Raw genomic sequence first — 18,719 nt, 5'->3', positions numbered from 1 at the left:
TGATCTTCTAGGTCTTTTCCAACCTTGATAATTGTGTGATTCTGTGACATGAACACCCATATATCTATAGCGGGCCTTTAAGATGTGCTGCACAATAAGAGGTTCTGTAGGACTCCGCCTTCTGCTGTTCACAAAACTTTTCCCTCTCCACAGTCAATTGCCAGGGAGCATTTGTGGAGCTTCTTGTTTATTGCTCCCTCCTCTAGCTCTGTGAAATGCCCCACATGTAAAGCAGGAATATTTATATAAGACCCCCCCTTCAACCAGCAGCTACACACAGGGCCAGAGAATTCTCTCTTAACTCATCATCTGGTTTAATTTAGATCACAAACATCTTCCTTTTCTCTCATATTTTACTTAGGAGAAGCTGGATACGCTGTACAACAGTAACCACGGTCATTTTCCCATTAAACCTGTGTTTCTGATTACCTTTCCTGTTTGTGCTTAGATAGTTTTAAGGGGAAAACCCACCCTGCTGGCTTTTTGTCAGGGCTTGAGAGGTTGCTGCGGAAATGAGAACATGTGGTGGTTTGCTCACAGCACAGCTGGAGTTTTGTTGTGGCTGTTTCTAACAGGGTTAGTGTTGTTTATGGTACCTATTTTTTTTCTGCCTGCAAAGGGAATCCCTGTATTTAGTCAATGGAGATGCCCAGGAGCTGGCATGTGAAGAGGAGGGTGCTGTAGGAAATGAGGATGCTGTGGGATAGGTTCACTCTAAAATACCTGTGTAAGCACTGAGTGCAGTAATGAAATATTACTCTACATTAATAGTCTTGTTAACATTGATGAGTTACAAGCCCAAACAGGTCTCGAAAGTGAGGAAAAGACTCTGAAAAGCCATCTATTTTTAGTCCCTATTGAAATTGATTTTTTCCTTCCATAAGCTGATGCTTTACCCGGGAGATCCATGAGACACAGCTGATCCCCTGAGAAATGTGCTGTGCCGCTTCCGTGAATAATCGTGCTCCTATTCAGGAAAATGTCTCAAAGAATCACAGAATCACAGAATTGTAGGGGTTGGAAGGGACCTCTAGAGATCATCAGGTCCAACCCCCTGCCAAAGCAGGCTCCCTACACCACGTCACACAGGTAGGTGTCCGGTCGGGTCTTGAATATCTCCAGAGAAGGAGACTCCACCACCTCCCTGGGCAGCCAAAGCATGTTGAAGTCTTACAGAAACCACTGGAATTAAACAAATTCTTAAGTGCTGTGCTGAAAAGAAGCCAAAGTCCTGGACTCCAAACACTGGATTTAGGAAAAGAACAAAGTTCCTGTTTTCTACCTCAGTGAAGCTCTTTTTGGTCCTTCCCTTTCCTCTTGTACAGTAACTTATCTGCGACACGGGATATGTGTGCGACCAAAGCAGCGTTTGGTAATAAGAAGTGTAATGTAGATACTTGAATTTAAGCTAACTTTTGCTTGCCCTTCTTTTGCTTGCAGCTCAAAATCAGTAGAAGATTTTGAGTCAGGATGCCATGTTTTGGCCCAGTTTATTGACTATTTGTAAGTCCAGCTTTTGCTTTGGGTGTCAGAATTGCCACCTGTCTGACAAGAGCTTCTTCATCTCCAACATTGTTTTGTTATGCCTTAAGTTACATAACACAGACAGCTATTTGTGTGGAGGTTTTTTAAAGCTTGTATGACTCTTTTCATGCCAGCTTTCACTCTCTGTCTTTCAACATACTTAATTCCATCTCTGCCTCTGCAGTGTGTTGTCTCTGATCTCCCCAACAGGTTATTTCCTATTAGAACATTGAAGACACTGCTTTCTACCTTCTGAGGAAAGAACAGACCTTGCCCGATCAACAGAAGCGTGTCAAGGACTTCTTCCCAAACATTTACTGTTTCCTCAGAGGCCTTTGCTGTCAGCAGTACTTTCTCTGTGCTGTTCTTTCCATACGTTTTGTCTTTCCTCATGCAGTCTCCTTTCGTTTTAAGAGCATGCAATGCCCAGCACAGACTCAGCCTGCAAAATATGTTTCAGAAAGTAGGCTGCTAAGTCTGAGTGTGATGACATAGGTGTCAGATTGGGAAGTGGGTGAGCAGAGTCTGCCTGAAGTCGTGCACAAAGTGCAGCACTTAAACGGGTCCCTCCGCCCTGCTCACATGAAGGGTATGCTTAAGATCCATTAGGTTTTTGTCCTGGCTTATCTCCTGAACAGCTGGAGGTAGCTTAGGCTTCTGTTTTGCTTTGGGGAAGTACAAGTGGAAAACATAGAAATGGAAGACTTGAATCCTGTCTTAAAAAAAAGCTTAACTGCTTTTTCCCCCCCATCCACCCAGTCCTGTGATTGCTGGTTAGGCTGTCACTGGTGTGCTGAGGGCAGTGCCTTGTGGGACTGGAATGTAAGGTTGATGAGACTATCCTTTCTCCATTGAGGTGCTCTGAATTGATGCTGAAACAACTGTGTAAATTAAAAATTAACAAAAAATAACAGCAGCAAATTCCTTCATCCAAGGTTGTACTTGATGACTTATGGTGTGATATAATATGATAATGTTTCTAAAGGGACTGAGTATGAGATTTCAACTATAAGCTCACCTTACTGGAATTACGGTATGTGGCCTTGTAACATTTCATGTTTGTTTAAACAGTGTGTGCTTAGATAAGCTTTTAGAGTAGTAATAACACACAGCTCCTGTGTGTAAATACGGATGGAAACCAAAGATCTCTGTAGGTTGAGGCAGAGCCCCAGGCACATGCAGAACCAGTTTATTTCAGTGGACTTGCTTTGGGCTGCTTCTCGTCTTTTGTTTCCTGTGTACATACAGGGGCTGAGATTAATCCTAAATATGATTACGTTTTACTGGAAACATGCAAAAAAACCCATTAACACAGTTGCTGTCCAAGCTTCAAAAGATCAATCAGGGAAGGAAGAAGACAGAACGGTGTTTCTGAGCGTTGGCCAGGGAGGCAAACACTTGAGGTGGATGAAAGCGGCTTTGTTGGAGTATGGGGTGGGGTGCAGGTGGCACGTCATCCCATCTGTCCTGTTTCATTCAGCGGGTTTTCCAGTTACTGAACAGTGTAGATACTGACTTTGGAAAGGAAAGGAAGGTGGGACTCAGTGGAGTCGAGGTTCATATTTCAGATGAAAGTGTCTAAGAGTGTATTCAGTGAAAGATATTGAATCAGGAAGGAAGTGTTAGCAGAGAAGGATAAGAAGGGCTGCAAATAACTGTGGCAGACATCTGTAGGTAGGAGGCTCTTGCTAAGCCAGGGGAGTAGTTAGAGGGCAGATAAGAAACATACACGAAGAGTGTGGTGGAGTGAGGTGTAGGATGGGTGAAAATATGCAAGCTCAAGAAGCATGGAAGTTCTCTTTGTGTTTTGCTGGTTTTCTTTTAAGAGGAATTAAGGAGAGCTTTCCTAGGGAGCAGGGCTACATGAGATGTGAAAGAAGTGAGGAGCACAAGATGAGCAGAGAGGGCTATCATTTAATATTGTGGGCAGCATGCAGGGAGAAAACAGGAAATGTGAAGGAGCAGTGAAGGAGGAATAGGAAAAAGAAGGACAAAAACGTTTGGATTTTGTCTGTTTAGGTTTACATAACGTATTTGAAAGCACTAATATTTTTCACATTCAACTTTGTATTGGGTTTAACTGGGAATGTTTCTGGCATTAGGTACTGAGCACGCAGTTTGTAGCTGCCTGCAATCTTCTCTAACAAAATACTGGATAGAATACATTTGTCATTAGCATCGTTCTGGCTTGGTGGCAGTTGACTGATTTTCTTGCTTAAATACTGGCACTGGGCTTATAGGCTGTCTGAAACACATTATTATTTTAGTATCCATGAGTTGGCTGCGGGTGCAGAGAAGACAACAGCTTATGACCCCAAAACCTTTTGTTTGTTTCTCTCACAAGGGTATTTTTAAATGCATCGCTCCCACTGATGTAAGCTATGCTATCTATAACTCACCTAGAAAAGTGTGGCTGCTCCTCCATAAAGTTATTGGAAAATTTAAGTCACCGTGGAGACATAAGAGACAGACCAGCAGAGGAAAATGAGCTTGTAGATACAGAGGCTGATACAGCATAATGATACATATTATCATTAAAAGCAAATCGGTGCTGCGTTCGTGAAAACACGTGCATAGGAATTATTCAATAAAGCTTTCGCAAGGTCTGCTTAAAAGCGTGTATTTATTTTTATGTTGGTTAAGGAGCAGTTACACTGCACACGTAATAGATATTTCCTACTTTTATGGTTAGCGCTAGCGGTAAATTAATCTGAGGTAATTGACAGTGATTGAACTAAAGCCAAAACAATTGATGCCAGTGTTCAGCATAGTGTGTAGGAATAACATCCAAGTGATAGGATGTAATTTTACAATGAATAACCTGTCATCATTAAGGAAGTTCTTCTTCTCTAATGAATAGATGAATGTGTTGTTTCAGAGCTGCCCATTGCTCATCCTCCCACCCTCTGTCTTGTTACTGTCTCATTTTTTTTCTGTGGGTTCCTTCCAGTGCACATATGTGTTGTGATTGGTGTGATTTATTAACAAATACAAACTCTACCTCTTGATGGGTAGAACTCACCAATTTGAATTTGTGTAAAGCAACAAACCATTTATAAAGAAGAAACAAATGGACCAGTCCCTGGGTTTACTGAGCTACCTGGATTCATCTTACCACAGGTGGCCTTGTTCTGCTGCATTACCAGTGGCTGCTGCAGTCCTTTTCCAGGTGCTGGGTAGGTGCTGTCTGTGCTTTTTTTCTGGACTGTTAACAAAATCATTGAATGACTGAGGTTAACATTGACCTGTGGGTCCAACTGGCCCAATCCCTGCTCAAAAATGGACACCCAGAGCAGGGTGCCCAGCTGTGTGTCCAGGCAGCTTTTTAAGATCCCCAGGGATCTCCAGAGCCTCTGTGGGCAACACGGGTGCCATGTTTTCCACATGGAGGAATTCAGTACCACACCTTTGCTTTATACGCACATCCATATCAGACACTGTTTAGTCAGACATTTGTCACATGGCAACAACATGTAACAGGATACTGATGGGAAGGTTCAACGTCTACTGCTGTACCACCCACATCTGCCTCGAGTGTTGTGAGCCACCATCATAACATAGGAAATATTTCTTTTGGAGCAGCCCTTCATAAAAAGAGTTGTTATTCACGGCAGCTGTGAGGAACTCAGATGACAGACTGTGCTATAGAAAGTGTCAGGTCAGGGTTCCTGTGTGTCTCGCTTTTTCTGACGTACTTGCCAATGCACACTGCAGTTTGGGCTGCCTATATCAGAGTCTGTATTCTCTGCATGCTGACTTCTCTTCCATACCTTCTCCTCAGTGCTTCCTCACATACACCCTTCTGCTGCTGCTACCTGTGTGGGGATTTTTTGTTACTTTAAGGAAGTCTGGATGTTACTAACAGACATTTGGCCACAAAGATATTCATATCTCCTATAATGGGAGGAGCTGGTGGGAATGTGAAAAGGTGCTAAGATCTGTAGCAAGAGCTCAAGGTGCGGCTGTGCTTAATATGTGGCAGAAATTCTGTCCACTTTCCATTTTGTTTTCTGGATGTTAACTTATTTCTTACCAAAATTATTAAGGTTCTGCTCATGTTAATCTGTGTTTTGAGCGTGAATTGCACTTCATTTTCCTTGATTTTTTCCTTTTACACTTACATGCATTTACATGTATGTGTTTAGTGGGGAATACTCATTCTGGGAAGTGTCTCCCTTGGGTTGGCCAGTGAAGGAAAGGAACTCCCATGTAGTGCTGTGCTGGAGGATGTAAAAGCAGTAGCCTTGAACATTATGTGGGAAACCCAAACTTCGTATCATTGTAACAACAAATTTAAGGATTGGCTCGTGCATCATATTCCCTCCAGGTTTGAAATATAGTGTCCAACCAGCTGTCAAACGTGGTGATGCAGGGGTAACAGCCTCACAAGCTGGGACACTGAGTGGTATAAGTTAAATTGGAAGTGTTAGTCTTCTCTTTGTGTGTTGGTTCTTTTTTTGTTTTGTTGCACTTAATCTCTTGGAACAATTAGTTTTATGGATACAATGCTTCTACAAACATAAAATCACACTTTTCAGCTTACCAGAGCCTTATGGTTGTCTGTGGTGATGGGGTATGGCATGCCAGCTGTTAGAGATAACAGGGTAAATTGGGAGTTCACTGCAGATGCACCATAGTGGCACCACACAGTCAGCTTGGGTCATGCCTTCATTGTGCATCAGCTTAGACCCCAGCTGACTGCTGAAACAAGGAGAACTCAGTTCAAGCTGGGCTTTTTCCAGACTTTTCTTACAGTACTGCACCCAGCAAATAAAACCTCCCAAGAGCCCAAGGCATTTATTAAGCTCAGGAATGGGACCTGTGGAGCCCAGGAACTTCCTGCATTGCCTTCTGGAGTTTACTAAATAGGTTGCAAGTTGGCCCCATGCATGTAGACTGGGCTCCCACAAGCAGCCCTCCAGCTGTTGGAACAAATGTGATCTCAAAGTCTAAAACAGCCATAGCTGAATGTTGTGCTCCTAATCCAGAAAGCCCTGAAGGATGTGGGCAGGCTGCAGAGGAGTAGTTTGTCCAGTATTACCAGTCTGCAACCACAGAGGATAAACTAACCATGGATACTGTGGAAATAACTATATGTACAGTCAATATTTATAAACTTCAGCAGTAAGAAGCCATGCCCTGTCAAAGTCATGAAGTTAGCTTGAAACTGTTTCAAAATCTTGGACTTTTTGCCATCTGAATTTTTGGTCTACTTTAGCTTTTTATGTCCATGCTTTTCTCTGAAGCCTTAAAACGTGTGCATATAAATAGATACTGTTCTTTCATCTGGTGGAATGTCAACCAAAATATTAGATAAGGGAGCTGACAGCACTGGAAAGGTGTGTCTATTTTAAGCAGTGATTGAAAGTTGCACCAAGCAAAAGTCTCTTATCTGTGTCACAATGATGCCATCCCTTCAAAGAAAATAATGACTCTTTTATATCCTTGATCTGAGAGAGGACAGCAAAAAACGTCTGGCGTAACAGGGCTTCTGGGTCAAGAACAATCATATCTAAATAAGGTATTACTGAGATGAGTACAGTGCTGTTTGTTGTAAAATAGAAAATAGTTAGGCTCGAGTTTCTTTTATGTTATGTTGGAAATTTTAGCTGACGTGGCGTTCCCATGTACTGCTGAGGTGTGAGAGCATGCTGCTCTGTGGTAATGTTGGAAGGCTCACTGAAACCAGGCAATTGAAAACTTGTTTTTATTGTTTTCAACAGATGAAATGCTAAAAGTGAAGAACGGTTTAGAGGTGGGAGATGGTATCCCTTTACAAGTATCAAAGTTTATCTCCATAGCATTAATGTGTCCAGCTATGTAAAGCAATATAAGTGATCAGCTTAGGATAAGTAAATGGAAATAAACCAAGGACACAGCAGTTGAATCATTGGAAGGATGATCATTTTTGCCATCAAGCAATTGTTTCACAGCTGGTTTGCCAGAGCTGAAGCCTGTGCTCCAAGGGACCTGCATCAGTAGAAAATGCCTTGCAAAAGAAGAGAGCTGTGAGTTTCTGTCAGATCTTTATGAGATACTGCAAGATACCAAAAGGCTGAAGAGCAGGCCTCTAGTTTAAATACAGGGGTAGGGTGAAATGCAGGGGTATGTGAAGTGTGTAGTGTATTATAAGGGAAGGTGAGGGCCTCTAACCTTTTTTTTTTAATAGTAGAAGGTCTTTGGGCTGTTTACAACACACTTGTTTTGGAGGAGCCATTTTGAATCTCATTGATAAGCAGCTGGTGACAGCCACAGAGGGTTCCTGCAGGTTTTGGCCAGGTGGGCCCGCAGAGCTGCATGGCTGCCCACTGACAGGCTGAAGGCCCAGTGCTCTGAGAGCAGCACAGAAAGGGAAATGGCTACTCCTGCTGCTAACAGTCTGCCCAGGGGGAACTGGGGATGACTCAGATCACAATTGTGATGATGCACTGGGGAAAAGGAGAGACTCAGTCTGAAAATCAGAGGTAGGGAGGGATGGGACTGTGGCCCATTGCTTAGAAACAGTGATCAGAGGTCATAGATGCAAGGCATCCTTGAATCTGACAAGCAAAAGTATTCCAACAAAGTGAAATCTATTGTTCTGGATTCTCCAGTGTTCATAGCTTGAATTATAATGGTAAACCAGGAAAGGAGAAGGCTTGAAGGCATCAGCTCCAGTTACCATTCTCCATGGTTTCTTGACTGTGGGGGAACGCATTTAAACCAAGACAGCTTCCGGCCTGTTCAGCTTCAATTCATGCTTTCCCACTGAAGGTCCCAAAACTGAAGCTGTAATTTGTTTTTCCTTTCTCTCTTGCTATGGGTTTCCATCCCGGGTCTAAAAACCTGCTGTCCTAAGAATTACTAAAACAGAAAAGTAGTTCTTTGTACCATCTGAATCATATGGAGGATGAAAAGCATTCTGTCTTAACGATCTGCAGTTCTTAAACTACTGAAATCCACATTTGACTTAAAAATGGGGAGGAGAGGGATGTTGGTCATGTTAATGGGATTTCAAGCTTAATTCCTCTTATCTGTGTGTAATGTATACAATATTCAAGAACTCATACAAGCATGAGGTTGGGAGGCTTGTGAATTGCCAGAAAAGCTGCGATGTTGAACACAGATTGCTGCTTTGGGCAACGTTATTTATTTATCTGTATAAACATTTATCTTATTTTCACTATAAAATGTTAGAGAGGATATAGCAAGTGCGTATTTCTGAGTTCATGCTGCTTTCCATTGGCTTCACTGTCCAGGATTACAGTCATTGGAGTTCTACTGCATTTTTGTTTTACTAACAGCAAAGTACTGGCTTCCTTTTTATTTCTTCAGATTTACTTTTGCAGCCTTCATGTTGTGTTTGTGGCCTCTACTGTCTGTTCTTGCACCACTTGTTCTCTGAGCTTCTCCACATATTTGAGCAACGTCCTCATATCTTGACTAACTGTGTCAGAACAAGCATCTTTATGGTATCCTTTCCACCCACTCCTCCAAAGTGAAACAGGTTTTCTCCTACTTCCTATGCTTTCTTCTGCTCTGGGAATGCCCTTCCTGAGGTGCTCTGCAAAGGCACAACCTTTAAAACCTCCCTGAAGATCCGATGCTGTGATGCTTGCGAGAAAGTAGCTAAGTAATCTGCTTATCTCTTTCATTGATCTTGTGAGTGACTCACTCCTTCCACGGTGCTTGCAAGAAACCAGTCGATTAAATCAGTTTCCTCTGATTCTGAGGAATGCCACTCACCAGACCAGGCTGCTCAGGGCTTCATCCAGCCTGGCCTTCAGTGCTTCAAAACTGTCGGGAGTATTTTAAAGACTGATGGCAAGGACATCATAGCATCTAGTGTGGCTGTTGCCTCTTGTCATCCTGCACTGAGCATTTTCCATGTCATTTAATTTTTAGTGTTTTGTAATTCAAAAATAAGTTCAGTAAGATGAACGTATTAAGGTCTGTGCTATTGCTGCTGCTAGCAATTGCAGATAGTGTCATCCACATTTTAAACTGGGAATTTCAAAGTATTTTATTTGAACAACTTCTTAATTAAATGAATAAATGGTGAATTAAAGCAATATTCTTCTTAACAACAGGAAGTATCAAACTCAGTCTTTTTGTAATCATACTGTTTGATGTCACAGAGCAAAATATAAAGGAATCATTTCAATTCTCGTGCTCCATTACAGACATTTTTTAACTGTGCTGCATTGCACTTGTATCTTTTAATGCACAACAAACAATGGGTCTCTCTTTTATGCAAATACCTGCGTGTTTAGTGTCCTCCTCAGGGGGGTAGCTCCACACGGCTGAAGTTAAGCACACGCTATATGTCAGCAAGAGCTGTGAAGTTTAGGAAGTACCTGTTGTTCATTTATTGCTGGTATTGCCTGAGGAAACATTATGGAATTGTCTTTGTATCATGGTTACTGCTGCCTAGCTTCTTTCACTTGCAACCCATAAGTGGAAGGTAAAAGAGGACAAAGGATTGAGAATCCCCCGTAGAGCAGAAGTTTCTGCAGTAAAACCCAGTGAACCAGGGGAGAGCTTTGAAAGGAAGTGTGCTTTCAACGTGGTCGTTCTTTTTCTTGTAGTTCAGCTTATGATACCAAAACAAGACAGAAGGTGGCAGTAAAAAAGCTTTCAAGACCTTTCCAGTCACTTATTCATGCAAGGAGGACCTACCGAGAGCTCAGGTTGCTGAAGCACATGAAGCATGAGAATGTAAGTGAAGAGTGAGAGCTTTCCCTTCAAATTTTTTATGACACAAGTTTGTCATATAAGTATAATTTCAATTAGGTACAGTCTTGTTAGAAAAGTGCGTACAACTCTTTCTGGCTACACCAGATGCCTGAACATGGATAACTAACCTATAATGAAGTCATTGGACTGTAAAGACTTCCAGTAAAACACTGCCTTTTTACTGCAAAATGATCTACTTTGGTCTTGGAGATTCAGCTAATGGAATCTGATGGAAGCTCTTCTGTAACATGACGTTACATTTCCTGACTTTCTCTGCTTATCTACAGTCCCATTCTACTTTTTGCAATTAATAGATTTTTCAATTGATCATGGAGAGAGTTGAGTTTCCAACTGCATAAACTGCCTCTTTTGCAGGTTACATTTATCTTTAACTGAGTGCATGCCATGTGTTTGTCAGCTTCCTGTCAAAAATCCTAAGCACTGTCAATGTGAGTTGTATGTTGCTTTCCATTTCTCTGAAAATACGATGTAAATTCCCTTGTCTTTCAGGTTATAGGATTGCTGGATGTTTTTACACCTGCAACATCAATAGAAAATTTTAATGAAGTGTAAGTAATATTTTAAAATAACTCTGACTAATTAGTAAGTAACCAAGTAACACTGTTTGTAGAAAGGAAGAGTGTACTTTGGTAGTAGATTTGAAGCCACATTTAGCTCTGTATGAAGTTAGCATCAACTTATAAAGCCATAAAAAGAATAGCAAGGTGACAGGCCTCATTGTAGTGCTTTTTGAATTATGGTTTATAAGACTGCAGGCATCTCATAAATGTTTTGGTGTTGCATAAAGGCAGCTTAAAGCACATTCAATTCAATTATGTGTTATCTGTAGATTGTTTTGTTTTTTTTCAAAGGCAGATGGGATCATTCAGGAATGCAGGAAATATTCTGTTGGCTACCTTAGACAAGGTAAATCAGATATGTGGATAACGGAGAGCTAGTTTTAATTTGGTGTTACTGAAGCACACCATAGATACCGAGTTGCTCTTGGTGTACATCTGCTATAAGCAACTGCATAAATAGTTTACAGAAGTAAATACTAACAAACATATTTTTTTTCTTTATGAAAGTTAGTGGCCAGACTCCTTTGGGGAAAAACCATGCAAACAAGAACTAGGAATGATAGATGCGTACTTCTGTCCCAACACTTATTTTATTTTATTTTATTTTATTTTATTTTATTTTATTTTATTTTATTTTATTTTATTTTATTTTATTTTTGGAGGTGAACCAATAGTTCTACAATAATTATGAAAAAAAAAAATAAAAATCAAATAAAATTCAGTGGAGGTAGGGAAATAAATTACACAAAGCACTCAAAGCAATCTAATTTCAACCAATTTGATGTTAATCTCCATCATCAGATATTCCTCACAGGAACTAATTTAGAGGCCCCAAGCTCCTACTTCTGTGTTGGTCAGAATCCCTATTCATCTAGAGGCATGATGCCTTCTCCCTTGATTGAACTGCTCTAGTATTTCATGGAGAGAAAAACAGATAAAAGCTTTTAATGTGCCATAAGGATTTTTCTTTTTCCCCATATTAAGTCTCATAGCTGTGATTCCTTTATTAGAGCTTATAGCTGACTGGAGGGACATAAACCATACATGAGTAGAAGCTGCTAAAGGAATCTGAACAGGAGCATGTAGTTACTCATTATTTACAAGGATTTACATTGTACCAATCTCCAATGGGGAATGTTTATCTGTTTTCTTCTATGAGGTCTGTTTTATTTTCACAGGTATCTTGTGACAAATTTAATGGGTGCTGACCTAAATAACATTGTGAAGTGCCAGAAGTTAACAGATGACCATATTCAGTTTCTTATATATCAGTTACTTCGAGGACTAAAGGTATTGGCTCAATGTAAGGATATATACAAGAGAGCAACCAAGATGTTGTGGTAATGACTGTGGTAATGACTGGTTCACTATTTAGAACACTTCAGTTTGTGCTGGGGGTGCTCAGTTAGCAGCAAATATTTCAGGAGTCTTTATTATTTTACTAAGCAAAAATAAATCCCAGGCCTGCAATTGGTGATGTGTGCAGTGCACAGGGAATATGTCCATCAAACACTGACTTCTAGTCGGTCTATTTGAGCTATTAGTGAAGGAGATTCACTCGTCATACGGTCTCTCAAGTGAAGGTGTTCTGAGGCACACATTGTGTGCTTCAGACATTTTCTCTTTCAAGGGAAAATAATGAGAAACTTATGACGAATGTGAAATTGTTAAAGCTTAACGTTGCAATTCATTCACATTTGTGCTTTGAAAAACATGAGCCAGTTTCAAAAAAACCAACAGCCCATTTACTGTAGAGAGCATCTCATGGGTGAAGAAATAAGCAAGTAGACTGGGTTTATTAGGAAACTTTTAGAAGTAGTAGTTCATCCTAGCAATGCACAGCGTTACACAGGATCACTTAGGATTGGATCTTCCTGTAAACTCATTGTTTCCTTTAATCATATTGTTAGATTTTATACAACTCAATCGTGTAGGCATTTGGCAACAAAACTGTAGCAAAATTTGCTTCCTAAAGAACTAAAATGTGTTTCATTTTGCTGACATTAAACATGGAAGTGTCAATAAACAGCAGAACATTTAGGAAATGCTTCCCAGTCCTAGATGATAAACACTTTCCTCAGCCAGTGTTGAGGGTTCTTTTCCAGGCATATGCAAAAAGAAAAGAGAGAGCTCAGCTGCTTTAGTAAACTTCATAATATTTGAAATTGTTGACTAGGAAAACAACTGTGTGTTTGAAAGCAAGCAGTGGTAAAAAGCTCTGGGTTGTTTACTGTGTGGTTTTGAGGAAGTCATCTGCTGCCTGAGAGGTTCGTTCTTATTCGTGCTTGTGGGTTCTGTCAATTCAAGTGCAGATTTTAGTGAAGAAGAATTGCAGAATTGGGCCCTTAATTGCTTTGTCTCATTTACTTAAGTTAGTAGCTTAAGTAGGAAGATGAATCCAGAGTTAATTATCCAAGTCACGGTGTTGGATATGACTGTGTTGTGTCACAGCTAAGTAACAGTTGTGCTCAAAAGTGAATATTCATTTCAGAGATGCACTGTCTGTTTCCAAGGGGAGGGGTTGTTTGTTTCTTGGAATTGAAATTCTCACATCTCATTAGCTGAACGTTTGATCAGGGATAACTTCCTCTTTACATCTAAGCTGCCATCGTTACAGCTTTAATCCTTATACCTGAACTCACTGGTACATCTGTCTGGGAGTACTCAATACAGGCTTCAAGCCCTGCAGATCCCATTGGAACACATGAAGGGTTGGTGTGGCAGGCAGGTAGAGCTGCTTGGTGGTACTACAATGGCCCTTCTCAGCAGCAATGTACGCAATTAATTCTGTTGCAAGCAGTGCTCTGGTTTCCTCTGCATTCAGCTGTTTACAGTTATTGTGAAGAGCATTTAAGTGTGTCTCTGCCCTACTGATAAACAGTGTGCAGGCCTGGAATGAAAAGGATGCGGTTTTGGTTTCTTTGGGTTTTTCCCCAGTTGATATAAACATTTTTCATGTACTCTTTGCTCCTGAAAGATGGTAGTTGCTTCTTTACAGAATGGAAGAGTATGTTTCAGAGCTTCTACTGGTCCTCATCAGTAAGATTACATAAATAAATTGGCCATCAGCTCTAGTAGTTGAACTGTAGGAAATTGGAGGTTAACTTTTCTCAGTCTTTGAGATCTTGTGTTATATGTAAAATGGCAGAGACATTAAGTAACCACTGAAACACTGCTTTGTGTGCCTCCTGAAAGTGGATCTGAAGCAATGCCTGGATGTCTGTTCTGGCCACTATCTCATGCCAGGGAGCAAATGGCTGCCACCTACAGTGATCACAGTATGGAAAAATTACTTGTATTACTTAGGTGTCAGCTATACTGTTCCCAATGCCACCGACTGCGCTATGAAACCAGCTGCACAAAATTGCCATCTAGATAAGAGTGGCATATGTTTCAATATTTGCAGATTTTTAAAAGGAGAAAATTTTGATGGAGAATCAGTGCAAGTATCACCTGCACTGTGTAAACTGTAAACTGTGTTTACAGTTACTTTTTCTGAAATATCTATCTCTGGGTAGGATAAAGCAGATAGGTTTTGAAATTAGTCATGTCTCCATCCTCCTTGAATATGTAGTGTGACATAAATCTTTGCTGTATGTAAAACCATCAGGTCCAATAGCGAAAAGATGAACCAGGTGACCTACATCTTTCTAACCTCTGACTTCCAACCTTTCTTTTCCCCATGTTGTTTCACAGTATATTCACTCGGCTGGAATCATCCACAGGGTGAGTTCTTTCATTGCTATTATAAAAATGAATGGAGTGTGTCCCTCCATGTGGCAAATGTGTTATTAAGACATATTTATAATATACCTTAAAAGGTTAAAATGGTACCTGACTGACTCTCTGTGTTCTGGTACAGGACCTGAAGCCCAGTAACTTAGCTGTAAATGAAGACTGTGAATTGAGGGTAAGAATCGTTCTGCTGTAATGAAGAGTGCTTGAGGAATCATTCTATTATAGTGAAGAACATTTTAATAGCTTTCAGTGTTACAATTCTCTAAGGAAAATAAATGTTTGCTAGTTTTGTTTCGGATTCCATTAATTTTGTATGTTTAGTACTGTTGTTCCCTGGCCATAGAAGCATTTCCATGAACACGTGTTTTCTTCCAGTTGTGAACTTATTATCACCACAAGTCTCTTTACAAAGCATTCCTCCCTAGTTCCTCACAGACAGAACACAGGCCAATAGCACATCTCATGATAGAGTACTTAATTGGGTATCTCTTGCACTTTTAACCTATGATGTCTACATCTGCCAAGTTTAGATGAGTCCATGGTGCAACTTTCAGTGTTATATCTACAGGATATACGAGTTAAATTTAATAAAAATGTTACAAGAGATGCTGGCATCCCCAGGCACAGGCAATATTAACACCAAAACAAAACAAGCCTGTAATTCACACTATTCAGGTACTATGTTAATTCACATCTCTATATAAATACAGATCTTTCTGTGTCCATGTGATGCAATATTAACTGATAGTCACGAGGCTCTGGAGGAAAAAGGGGAAGTGTACTTGCTTTCTAAGCCTTAAAGCTTGAAAATGAGTAGCTTAGCATTCCTCCATGACATGTTTCTTTCTCTGACTGGGATTCTGCTATGATCGCTTTACTCCAGCTGTGAGGGATTTAAATTTCCAAATATTGTGAGAACAGCAAAAAAAAACAAATACAAAAAGCAGTACTGAATAAGAGCAATGCTTTTAGGTTCTCATGCTAATCTGATCTGTTGTAAGGAACTGTAGTTCCTGTTTGGGTTAGTGAGAGCTGCAGACACTCAGCAGTTTTCATGATTATCCCTGTAATGTTTTCACTCATACATGTTCAGCATCTGTGAAATGTTACAGTTCATCTGGTTCTGATCATTCACTTTAAAACGTGTGCTGTGCCTTTGTATTGTAAGAGCCTTTTAATCTTGTTTTCTATTATTTTATCTGCGCACATTTCTTCCTACTATTTGCTACGTTGTTCATTGCTTTCTTTATAGCTTTCCTTCCTCTGATACCAAATTATTTTGTAATGGAACAAACTAGTGGATGTTTCCAAGTACAAGCAAGAAGGAAATAGAAGCAAAAAGATGCAGAACATGTTTGTGTGTACACATTTGATAGAAGGCATCAGCTAGTAAAAAAAATCTTACTGACACTTATAATAATGTAGACGTTAGTATTCAAGTTTCAGGCCTTTATTCATGCTTTATTTGCCTTATGTATTTTTTTATAGAAATATATAATGTTCCTAATGTTTATTAGAAGTAAATGTGTTAATGTGTTGTTTATACTTTAGCATTTTTCTTTAGACTTTTGGTATCATTATAGTGGATTTTAAATGCGGAATTTTGAATTATACTCTTAAAATGTTTGTGTTCCCTGTGAAAAGGATTTGCCATCAGGATAACAGATAACACTGGATCTCAGCATAGGAGGTTTTATTCATGTTTCTGTTTCAAGAGAGATGCTGAATAGTCAGTTAGCAAACAGCACTGAAGCTGAACATTACACTTTCACAACAGCATCTCTTAAAGTGTGGGATTCCTTTTAGCTCCACAATCAGTGGGACACAGACTAATCAAAAAATGGAAAGAAAGAAAGAAATGAGCAGAAAAAAATTATTCGAAGTGACTTCCTGTCAATGTAAATTCACCAAGAGAGAACATATGGAAGGGAACATTCTGCCATTGTGCCTATGAGTAATATGTGTGCCTAAAATGAGCCCTGTTGTTGTTTCACTGGGGGAGCTCTATCAAAAACAGATGGTGCGTGATGCAAATATACCTTGTTATGCAGGATATATGTTCCCCTCCTGGTGACATCAGAACACTGCTTGATTTAGGTAAATGCTGCCTGCGTGCAACAGTGCTGAAAGCAACATGAGAGGGAAACAACAGAACTTCTGGGGGTTTGTGATTTGTTTGTGTGGTCTTTAAATGCTGTGGCCAGTGGCATTTGCTGTTGGTGCTTCATAGAAATGTTCCCAGTTGGCAGTGTTTCATTTCTATAGCAACAGTGCTTATTCTTCAGAAAGCAGGTGTCAGAGGAAAACTGAACTTTAGGTAAAGTGGAAAGTTTTTCTCAGAGGACAAAGGGCCAGACTAATCACCATGGAGGTATCTCTATAATCCCCATAGCACATGGCAGGGAGAGCACAGGAGCTCATGCACAGCATTGCAGTTTTACTTCACTGGTGAAGCGATGCTCGGGCTGCAGGATACACTCAGATATAAACCATCATAGAATGGCTTGGGTTGGTGGGAACCTTAAAGATCCTCTTGTTCCAGGTGGTAATGGGGAAAATCAAAACTGATAACAAAAGTAACAAGAGCTATTTCTATTTATTTTTATCATTCTGTAGATTTTAGACTTTGGTTTGGCTCGACAAACTGATGATGAAATGACCGGCTACGTTGCAACAAGATGGTACAGAGCTCCAGAAATCATGTTGAACTGGATGCACTACAATCAAACAGGTATGGAGGCTTCATTTTGCTACAGCTGTATATAGTTATAGTATACCTGTATGGAAACAACTCCACTTAATGATGTCTTTGATTCATCCTACACATTTCTCTCTTCGATTTTTGACAGTTGACATCTGGTCTGTTGGATGCATCATGGCAGAGTTATTGAAAGGGAAGGCCCTGTTTCCAGGAGATGATTGTATCCTTAAGTAAAAGCAGAAAAATGCAGCTTCAGAAATACTGTCCAGTTCTTCCATTTTTCTAATAGCTCAAGTGTATGAAAATGCTTTTCAGGTAACAAGTTTCTAAAACCAACAATTTTTGTTACTCGTTCAGTTTGGTGCGTATGGCAGCTACGTACGAGACCCGCCAGTAGAAAAAGAAACAGGAGCAGATGTTTCTAAACAGTAGTTACGTTTCTTCCTTATATTGTAACTGTGTTTAAGTAATAACCTGGTTACAACAGAACAGTTTTCTTCCACATGTGTGTCTTACACAAATGGCATACATTAAAAATGAAGCTGAGTAGTGACAGTACTTTTTGATCTGCTGATACTGTGTTAAGACATAGAACTGCTCTGAGATTGGAAGTTCCTAAAGTGCAAAAAAAAACCTACTTGTCAGTAGTAAGTGAATAAATAGGGACATTGTTTCTTGTTACAAAAAAAGCCAGAATTTCCAGAAGTGCCACAGAGGTGACAGAACACTTTCTTTCCTCCAGCACTGTGCTGTGGATTCCATTGGCACTGCCCGTGGTGACAGGAGAAAAGAGAACAGGTGCTGAGGAGAGCGGTAAAATAGAACAGTAATGTTGATGAGGAAGGAGAAGATAACTGCATCAGAAAAAGAAAGATTTTAATGTGAGAAACAAAGGCACGTGCTTCTGTACTGGATGCTGACATAGCTTACTACTCTAAACCTCCACAAAAGCCAGTGCTTATGCTGAAACCAAACACTGCCAGGTGTGGAACAGCATCATGTTGGAACTGCCTGACAAAGTTGTTAAGAGAACTGAGACCAAGGCTTCCCACTGACTCTTCTGCCATGCTCAGCCTCATCAGGCTCTAATATAAGCACAGGCGTCATTCAGATGTCCATCAGCTGGATGGTCACTGTGCTTCAGATTTCTTATATACTACATGGAAAGCTCAGTACATCCAGCTTTCAAGAAATAAGATGTTTTGCTATTAAAAAATATTGTCTACAACCATATGATTACAATTATGTAATTAATTATATGATTACAACTAAAATAACATTGTAAAATAGCATTTTCTAGGGAAAAATGTAGTGTGTTTTATGGGTTGTATATGGCAATGAAAAATGCACATTTTAAAGGTTTTAATATTGACATTGATAAAAAAAACAGTTTAAAGCCACCAAATGGGATGTTTCCTTTTACCAGCTCTCGGATTAGCAATCTACCCCAATTTGGTATG

At 40.1% G+C, this 18,719-nt stretch overlaps 1 protein-coding gene across 2 annotated transcripts in view; it reads left to right on the top strand.

Moving 5' to 3' along the window:
• Positions 1–18,719, top strand: part of LOC107308592 (mitogen-activated protein kinase 11) — a 28,404-nt gene that overhangs the window by 928 nt on the left and 8,757 nt on the right. For both annotated transcript variants that reach the window (XM_015852591.3, XM_015852600.3), the window contains exons 2-8: positions 10,092–10,221; positions 10,750–10,808; positions 11,999–12,110; positions 14,517–14,546; positions 14,683–14,730; positions 17,175–17,289; positions 17,408–17,479. In XM_015852591.3, coding sequence (XP_015708077.2) covers positions 10,092–10,221; positions 10,750–10,808; positions 11,999–12,110; positions 14,517–14,546; positions 14,683–14,730; positions 17,175–17,289; positions 17,408–17,479 — 566 coding nt within the window. The remainder of the gene's footprint in view (positions 1–10,091; positions 10,222–10,749; positions 10,809–11,998; positions 12,111–14,516; positions 14,547–14,682; positions 14,731–17,174; positions 17,290–17,407; positions 17,480–18,719) is intronic.

The sequence above is a fragment of the Coturnix japonica genome, chromosome 1 (assembly GCF_054131305.1).
Source record: "Coturnix japonica strain WE chromosome 1, WE-NBRP24, whole genome shotgun sequence".
In the NCBI taxonomy this organism is placed as follows: Eukaryota; Metazoa; Chordata; class Aves; order Galliformes; family Phasianidae; genus Coturnix; species Coturnix japonica.
Note: the sequence above shows the minus strand (reverse complement) of the source record. Positions and strands in the feature narration are given on the sequence as shown.